Raw genomic sequence first — 10102 nt, forward strand, 5'->3', positions numbered from 1 at the left:
ACCAGCCCCAGAAACCACAAGTTAACAGATCCCCAAATAAGAGCACGTAAATACTTCAGTATATTGAGTATTTTGGTTTATTTAACACTTTTTAAGTTTAATACATGATTCCTTATGTGTTCCTTCACATATATTATATTATATTAATTGTTCCTATACATATATTAATACTTCAGTATTAATGTACAATGTAGGACAAAAATACAAACACTGAATGTGAACTTTTGACTGGTAGTGTATAATAAACTGTATAATAAACAATCATTCCTATTAAAGTAGCTGCAGTAATGGCTTTATACTATCATAAATGGTGATTTCAAATATATACTGCTTAGTATTTTTAGTAGTTATATATTTTGTGTCATTTTTAAAATTATTTCTAACCATTAAAACACAGTAAGGTCTTAAAAGTACACTGAGGGTTGTTCTTATACATCATACAGTATGGGTCAGAGTGGGGGTGTGGTAGTTGAAGATATGCTAACTAAGAAAATCAAATCAAATTTTTGTATTTTTGTATTTATATAGTGCTTTTTACAACTGATGTTGTCACAAAGAAGCTTAACAGAACAAAGAATCAGACAAAACAAGGGACACAGAGGCAAGGAAAAACTCCCTCAACCTATAACTACTATTTAACAATTAAGTTTAATATAAATTACAGTTATGAAAATATGCATAGTCAATAAAATGGCAAAATACTGCCACTTTTTACAGTATATAAGTTTATTTAGATTTTTTTTGCAATTTATTTAGTGACTACACCTCTAACTGAGACATCTCAGTTTGAGCCAAATGATTTAATGAGTCATTTAAGGATTACATTTAGTTAATTTTCTTCTTTTATGCAAAATGAATAAGAAAACCCATCATCCTTACTGTAAAAAATACCACACACACTCTAAGAAACAGAGGTACGATATGAGTACTTTTTTGTACTCAAAGGTACACTCTTCATAATTGTACCCTCAAAGGTACAATATTGGTCTTTACAGGGTCAGATTTGTTCCCTCTGAAGTACAAAGTCTTTTCTAACAGCAATAAGTACAAATTTGTACCATTTAACCAGCCAAAGGGTACATTCAGTATTCTGCATCACTGTACTAATAAACAATATATATTTTATTGGCACATTTTTTATTTGAAAACCAGACAATTTTGGATCATCACATTTTTGAGCCATATTTAGTTGATGATAATGTTTATAATCTTTATAATCTTTACTGGCAAAAAAACATGGGTACAAAAAAGGACTTTCACTGAAAGGAACTTTTTTGTACCTCAGTATAAGGTACAGCCCCAGCGACAAGCTTTGTACTCTTTTAAGTACAAATCTGTACTTACATTTCTTAGTGTGCATGTTGCACACTGCCGGTATTTTGACCGCATGCATACACCTGTTTTGTTGGGGTATGCAGCCAGGAACAGGGCCACGCCCCCTTCCATTGGTCATTTGACTCTGATTGGTTGAATGGGATTTTAATGCTTATCTTCCTCCTCCCCCCCTGCACCTGACTCCCTCTCCAGCAGCTTTCAAGCATCTGCTATTTATTACACCGGGGCCAGATCTGCACATGAACAGCCCAGTCTGGAAGCTGCGAGGCAGAGCGAGACTGAGGGAACCTCTCTGAGAACTCTTTAGAAGCTCACGCCTTTCTAAGATGCCACGATCTTTCCTGGTGAAAAAACACCTCAGTCACAAGAAACCCAACTACAGCATGCTGGACTCTGAGAAACGAGGTGAGTTCCTGTATTTACAGACTGGTGCAAAGTTACTAGAGAACCCAAACAATCGTCTGCCATGTGTTTATAGTTTGGGTTGTAGATAGAGGTTCATGAAATTTAGATTCTCAAACTGTGAAACATGTAGCACTGGAGGTATGCTAAGCATCACAGGGTAGCACTTCAGATGAACTTAGCTTTTATCCAGAAATTAGATGGAAGCACTTAATAAATTAATAAACATTAATGATTAAAATCTATAATTTACTCATTATAACTTTTTATTTTGTGTTTAGTGTTTAGTCTGTAAGACCCTGTATGTATTTTAATCCACATTTTAATTCTTACACTCTTATATCTAAAGTACTATCATTATAACATTTTTATTTCAACTTTCATAGACCCTACAATAAGGCCCTGTGGAACGCCACAATACCTTACAGTTTCTGCATTAGGATTATTAAATAACTAAATAATTAATCTACAGTTCAAAGGGGTGTCATGTAGACGTAGATGTGTTTTATTAAATTTAGGCATACTGCACTGTCCACAAACAATGTATTAAACTATTTATTGCAGACAGCAAAAGGGGGAAAGGCTCACACAATAACCAGCAATAAACAGCAATAATTACATAATTTGCAATAATTTGTCTATACGAAAACAGATAAAACAGATAATTAAAAAATAATAATAACAATGCTGATATTCTGTCTTGAAAGCTGTCTATTTTTTATTTGTTTTGCTATTTATTGACAAACGTTAAAGTTACTTGTAAAAAAAAACACTTTATAATAAGGGACACAATAAACAGCATTTATGGCAGTAATAAAACATTGTTTAAATGGTTAAAAGTAATTTCTTAGCTAATTATTAACTGATACTAGTTATTAAAATATGCTAAATGTAAATTGTTTCTATGATGTTTGTAGTGTTTATGCATGCACTAATTCTATTACTATTCTATTTTGCATTATATTATTTTTCTTTGCTATTTTACTATTATTTTAGACAAAAACAGAGACTTGGTAAGTTTACAAAATAAAAGTTTAGAGATTATTTGTTTCTTCTAAATGTCTGATACATCATATCATATATAATGTTTTATATATAAGTTATTTTTACACTAAATAAAAAAGTAAGTTTATTAAGAAATGAATTGTAAAAATCTGTGTTTTTTCATGTCACCAAAATATTGTTATCGCAAAAGGAATATTATTTTAGCACCATACCTCCCACCCCAGGTACATGGTTTGAAGTTTGAGAACCACTGGCAAAGACTAAAGTTTATATTCTTAAAGTTGGGCTTTATCTTGTTTATATCTGGCTTATTGTCTTAAACTCTTCAATATTAAATTCATTTTTATTATTATTCATTCAGAGGAATGTTACTAATCTAGCACTAGTCTATAATGGCCTCCTGATGGCCTGATGCTCTGGAGATATGGAGAGATGGCTCAGTAATGAGACAAGGCTGAACAAATCATGAAGGCTGCTGGAGCTAAGCAGGTGCACAAACTCTCCCAAAGCACCAGCTTTTTGTGAATGCTCAGGCCCTCTCAAGGGTCCTATTAAGCGTGTGAAGGGGGCAGTAGTGCCCCTTCCGAGGCTCCTTTCACCCCACAATCCGCCTGAAATCTGTCGTTTTGTTCACATACTTTCTCCTAAGCAAACGAGCCCCTTAACCTCCTCTGAGAAAAGAACATGCTCGCTATTCAGATACAAGAATCTGAATGAACTGATCTGGAATTAGGAAGAATACGAGTGTGTGTGTGTGTGTGTGTGTGCAGGGTGGGGGTGAGGGTGGTCTTTTGGGTTCTATCCACAAGCTTTCTCCATCACTGTCAATGGAAATACTGAAACTCCTTTAAGTCTCACAACAAAACCTGCTCTTCAGATCCCGATCCATTGATTCCACAGGTTTGAGAGATTCCTTTAATATGCCTCACGCCTCGTGCTGCTGGTGCTGCAGAGGGATAGCTTACTTTGAATTATTAAATTAAAGTCAGATTTAAAGGGATTTACTAAATATTTGGCAACAAAAATATATTTTTTTAGATTATTTGGCAAAAAATCAGGGGGAAAAAAACGTTTCAGTGTTCGCCTGAATAAGTGTTCTTATTTTAAATAATGTTCTTTGTTGGTTTGTCTGCTAAGATATTAAAATGTTAAATATTCAATAATATTTATAAATTGTATTTTTGTATATTTTTGTAATTGCTTTTTTTATTTGAACAGCAAAATTAAATGTTTAAGAAACTGAAGGATCCAACAACACTACTGAACTAAAAGTGTTTAATTACGAAGCAATTTAAATTAGAATGTACGTATTTAAGTTGTCATGTTTTAGGCTTTAAAGGGTTAAATATATATATATATATATATATATATATATTTAGGCATTTGGAGTATTTATTGAACTGTGGTTAAGAGGATGCTGAACTAATGCACTAAAATATCGACATCGTATTAATTTTACTGTTTTTCTACTCTGTAATATGAAATAAATGTCTTATTTTGGTAGATTTAGCCTGAATTTTCCAAATTTAATATATATATATATATATATATATATATATATAAATAATAGTAAAAATAAAAAATAAGAGACTACTTAAAAATTATGAGTTTCTTTGATTTTACCAAATCGAAAACCTCTGGAATATAATCAAGAGTAAGAAGAATGATCACAAGCCATCAAACCAATCTGAACTGCTTGAATTTTTGCACCAGGAGTAAAGACATAAAGTTATCCAAAAGCAGTGTGTAAGACTGGTGGAGGAGAACATGATGCCAAGATACATGAAAACTGTGATTAAAAAACAGGGTTATTACACCAAATATTGATTTCTGAACTCTTAAAACTTGTTTTCTTTGCATTATTTGAGGTAGAAATAGAAAGCTCTGCATCTATTTTGTTATTTCAGCCATTTCTCATTTTCTGCAAATAAATGCTGTAAATGAGTTAATCTCTAACTTATTATATAAATATTATATTGGATATTTGATAAACATAAACACATTCCAAGTGATTCAGGTTCTTTTCTGCTCATGTTCCTCACAGATCCACAAACACAGACGATCCACAGACCGTCGTCCTGCTCCAAACCCAACCTCCTCCACCTGAATGAAAGGCTGCAGCCTGGCTCAATTCCTGTGAACTCAAGCATGAGCTCCACAGTGCAGCTGAACTCACTTCATCCTGTGATTCATCCACAGCCTCCTCAGGACCCCGACCTGCCCGGAGACGGCCCCGCTCCGGGCCACACTTACCCCCTTCCAGCGAGTCACAACCCCTTCAGAAACCCGCAGCCCGGCCTGACCCTGCTGGAGGCCGCAGCGCTGCCACAGCCGCTGGAGCACAACCACAGCGCGAGACACGTGGAGGACGGCGGGGTCCCCAGTGTCACCGTGTCCCTGTTAGGACTAACCTCCACAGGCAGCAGCCAGGAGCGCTTTGAGTGTTTTGACTGCCACAAAGCCTATTTCACCTTCTCTGGCCTGGCCAAGCACCGGCAGCTTCAGTGCGAGTGGCAGTGTCAGAAATACTTCAGCTGCAAGTACTGCGACAAGGAGTATGTGAGCCTGGGGGCTCTGAAGATGCACATACGCACACACACACTGCCCTGCGTGTGTAAGCTGTGTGGGAAGGCCTTCTCCAGGCCCTGGCTTCTACAGGGACACATACGCACACATACAGGTACGTGCAGACATCAACAAAAACATATGACTATATGGACCCTATCTTACACCCTGCACAAGGCACATTGTGATGCTCATTTATATCTTAGACCCCACCATCAGTCTTGTGCCTGCAATGTTTAAATAGCAACAGTGCATTGTGAATATATCTACACTGATGGGCGTGAAAACACAGGTGCGCCACTCACCGAATACAACCTAGACAGTCAGCAGTCAGACATTCATTGCTATCTTGGCAACGCAGATGCACACGCATGCTTAACACGCGAACTCCCCTGTTTGTTACAGACAGACAAGGACACGCAGCAGTGCACAAACCCAACGTTTACACAAACAATAAACAGAACACGCAATAAAATAACGTTACTGTTCCCGTAAATGAGCTGCTCAAGCACCTTTACAGCATAAACACGCAGGTCAGTTTCCTATAATAAAAAAGTGTAGAAACATTGATGCACCATTAAAATACGGATCTGCCAAAGTCAGAGCATACCTAGCTTGGCGCTGATTGGTTTATTACATCTTATGTCCAAACCACATTAATGATTAATTTAATAAGAGAATTAGTACGTACTTTAAAGGCATACTTTTACTGTTGTTTCGATAGCAAAGACACACTAACACGCTCTAAATCAAATGTTACATCTATTAAATGTTTGTTGGACACCCCTTATCCCTCCTAATAAATGCACTTATCTAAATCTCTCTTATTTGTTTAATGTATGTAATAGAAAAGTAATTCTGTTTGATTCAGGAATGCAGTGCTGTCCATGTAAAGTTACAGAAGGGGGTGTCTGTAGACTGTGGAGAATAGTATAAAATAGTGTCTAGAGCTCCAGATCTTCTGCAAAGGGGGCCTGACTCCACACTAATGACTATAGGTTTAGAAAGGGATGTTATTAAAGCTCCTGTAGGTGTAATGCAGTGCCAGCGCTCTTTCCATCAAGATAATGCACAAAGCATTTGCCCAGGGGTCACCAAACAAGCCTGGGCTTCCAGGGCCCCAAAAATATTTTTAACAAGCCTCGAATAAGATGTTTGTACCAAAAAGAAAAAAAAGTCTGTCATGTTTAGTGACACTTCTCACATTTCATATATTAACGTTAACATACCTGTCCCAAATCTTTCCCTAAATTCTGCACTCCCCCTCAAAATAGACATACAGGGTGCGTGTTTTTAAGCAGACAGTTTTTGGGACACAGCCATCTTCGCTGACTACAAAACCACACAAAAAACAAGATATTTATACATATAAAGCAAAGAAAGAGAAAAAGACGAAGAACACAGTGCTAATTCAGGTATCTGTCAGTTTAGAACACAAGCAGAATTAGTAGTATTTGTAACAGAGCTGCAAATAAATACTGTAACAATATTGAGTTACCTACAGTACACTAACCTCAGCCTGTGTGATGTTCTATAAGAGAAGATATAACAGAAGATTTTATAGGTTTTAGATTTTGTGGAAGTATTATAGTATACATACTCCAGAGATCACAGATTTTCTTGCCCAGAACCCAATAAATTACACTCGTGTTACATTCTGTACATTTAGAATTATACATACAATCTCTGCAAAACGGATCTTATATATATATATATATATATATATATATATATATATATATATATATATATATATATATATATACATATATATATATATGTGTATATATATATATATATATATATATATAAGAGGATGAGCAAGCAAACATTTTTATATATAAATTCGGTAACGCTTTATAATACAGCCCATGTTTAAGATGGTAAGTTCTCTTTACTTGCAGTGTAACTTCTCTGGATAAACCAATACATTCAAAATACTTAACGGGTCCTACAGGTACTTTAACTGTGCTTAAAGTACAACCAGAAACAAGAGGGTAACAACTAGGTAACTTTCTGAAACTTACCCTGTACTTTTCCAACATTTATAATGTAACTGTTCTCTATGAATCAGTAAATACAAAACACTTATGGGGTCCTACTTGTACTTAAATGTAGGTACAAATAAAGTGGTGAGATTGTAAAGAAAATCTATTCTTTAATACACAGAAACCACAAGTTTTAAGTACAAAGTACTTACACTCTAAACTGCGGGCTGTATTATAAAGTGTTACCATAAATTCAAGTATACAAGTATTTGTGCTTAGGGCTGGCCCTGGAAAACTGTGTAGTTCTCTTAATATTGTTGTATAGTGTAGTGCTTTATAACCTTTTTTACTATTTTGAATACTTTATGTGTTTTTAATTATACAGTCATTTACAGCCGACTAAATTAATACTTATTGATACAAACAAAATATTGATGTGTGAATCTGAGCGGAAAGCACACCCTCTAACCTACCTATTATTAATATTCTCAGGTGAGAAGCCGTTTTCCTGCCCTCACTGCAGCCGAGCATTCGCTGACCGCTCCAACCTGCGAGCACACCTGCAGACACACTCGGACATTAAAAAGTACCAGTGCAGAAGCTGCTCCAAGACATTCTCCAGGATCTCCCTGCTGTCCAAGCATGAAGAGGCCGGCTGCTGCCCGATGTCCTGACTCTGTGCCTTAAGATCTGCGCTGCATATAAGCCATGGCTTCTCTCAGAGACTCCTTAACTGCAGGCCCATCGGAGGAGACCGGAGGAGACACTGGGAAGGAGCACAGAGTGTGTGTGTGTGTGTGAGATACAGGAAGTCCACACATCATGTAGTTGCACTGTTAGAACCTGTTGCTGAGGCACTGTTGTGTTTTAAACTGTGTAGGTTCATTACAGACTGAGTAGCAGGCGTGAGTTTTCGTGCTGAGTGACGGAGGATGCACTGGACGTGTTGCATGCTGCAAAAATCGTACTTGAAATTCAATGTTTTTGTTGTTATTCGTGATTATACATCATCTGAACCTGTACTGAATCTTCAGGCTAAGATTTTGTATGAGTGACTTTTTTAAAGGGAACAATAAAAAATAGTTTTGTACATTTTTGTGGAGAAGTACATACTTTCATAGGTACACATTTTGTCCAAATATTTGTGGACACCCCTTCCAATGAGCCCATTTAGCTACTTTAAGGTGCACCCATTACTGTCACAGATGTGCAAATCTGTGTACACTCAGCTTGCCTAGTCCCTATAGAGGAATACTACATATATAATAGGATTAAAAGGAATAACAGTAAGTCCAACAAAAGCAGAATAAAAAATTTAATACCTTTTTATACCCTTAATTTTAAAACAAATAATCCTGTGAGCAGGTGTCTCAAAACTCATATAGTGTATTTTCTAATTATAATCATTTTGTTTTTACTAACAAAGCCTGATTTATAATCCAGCTGTGGAGGTCAATCAAGATGTGGAGGAGGCATGTGCTTGTCCTAATTCACGCTCCTAGTGTAAATGTATATTTTTACCCAATTTTCTATCAAATTTGAAAGGCTAACTAGTAAAATGAGCTCCCGCCGTTAACTAGTACTGCTCCTAAGCATTACTAGTTAACTGGTGGAGCTCATATAAATGGGTATTGGGTAACTAGCCTTTCAAATTTAATAGAAAATTGGGTAAAAATATACATTGTATACAAAAATATACAAAATATAATTGCCCTTCCTAATTGGACAGAAAATGGGGTTAAATGATAAATGAAAAACATATATAAATATAAATTATATAAAATATAAATTATAAAAATATATGAATTAATGGAAATAGCTTAAGTTGTTTGAACTATGTATTTGAAATCTATTCCACATACAAAAACTATTCATACACCTTATACAGTACTGTGCAGATGTTTCAGGCAACAGAACATATAATTTAAAACCATTTAGTTCTGTAATAAGAGTGCTCTTGTAAACAAAAAAAGTCCATATCACATCAATATGAATGTAACTAAACAAAATACAGAAAACAATAGTGTTTTATTAAGTAAATAAACACTTGTTACCCAGACAAAGAGATTTTCCAGGAGATCTATTTTTTTCTTAAATGTGCCTAAAACTATTGCACATCATTTCTTTTCTGCAAAAGTACAAATAAAAGCTAGTTAAATAAAAACTACCCTGATAACAAATTTACTCTAATATGGCCAGACACTGGCACTTTTTAACATGTAGGTTACTGGTGTTGTTAACTTCCTACAACCACAACCACATACATATTCTGACTCAAATATATAAACATAAACAAAAAGTTGTCAGATAATACAAGCGTTAACATACAGTAAATGCACTTTATCAGAAAAAACACATAAAATGCAACTTAAAAAAAATTACGTTACAGTTTGTGGCTAATAGAAGAGGCTATTAGAAAGCCTCTAATAGTAAAATTGCTTTAGTGACTAAAGTCTAACAAATTACTTAATAAATAACTTAAAAAACGAAAAAAGAACTTAAATAAGCAATTAATAAACTGTTTTAAACAGTTTAATTACTCACAGGACTGCTCTAAATAAGCATTTGTGTCTGTGCTTTTCCCTTGCCTGCTGTTGTATGCTAAAGCTAGCTAACGAGCATTAGCTTAGCACTAGCAGTAGCTAATTATTACCTCAGACATTTAGCATTAGCTAACTAACAATTTCTTAGTATAAAAATGTACAACTGGCCACATATGTGTTGTTTCTTTAACCAATTCACCATGCTTAATAAATAAACATTACAGCTTACCTGTATAATAGCTGCTTTTAAACACTTTTCACTGT

General features: G+C 35.2%; 1 protein-coding gene across 1 annotated transcript; it reads left to right on the forward strand.

Moving 5' to 3' along the window:
• Positions 1–1524: 1524 nt before the first annotated feature.
• Positions 1525–8385, forward strand: snai3 (snail family zinc finger 3). Its single transcript, XM_007230078.4, has 3 exons — positions 1525–1740; positions 4787–5422; positions 7788–8385. Exons 1-3 carry the CDS (start codon positions 1662–1664, stop codon positions 7967–7969), a joined length of 897 nt encoding a protein of 298 aa, XP_007230140.3. The 5' UTR covers positions 1525–1661; the 3' UTR covers positions 7970–8385.
• Positions 8386–10102: the final 1717 nt, after the last annotated feature.

This window comes from Astyanax mexicanus, chromosome 23, assembly GCF_023375975.1.
Source record: "Astyanax mexicanus isolate ESR-SI-001 chromosome 23, AstMex3_surface, whole genome shotgun sequence".
NCBI lineage: Eukaryota > Metazoa > Chordata > Actinopteri > Characiformes > Acestrorhamphidae > Astyanax > Astyanax mexicanus.

Bases quoted from the DNA above. Each gene is read 5' to 3' on its own strand.
- snai3 (XM_007230078.4), top strand. From the start codon at position 1,662: ATGCCACGATCTTTCCTGGTGAAAAAACACCTCAGTCACAAGAAACCC. The intron at 1,741-4,786 runs GTGAGTTCCTGT...TGTTCCTCACAG, and splicing joins GCTGGACTCTGAGAAACGAG to ATCCACAAACACAGACGATC. The intron at 5,423-7,787 runs GTACGTGCAGAC...TAATATTCTCAG, and splicing joins ACACATACGCACACATACAG to GTGAGAAGCCGTTTTCCTGC.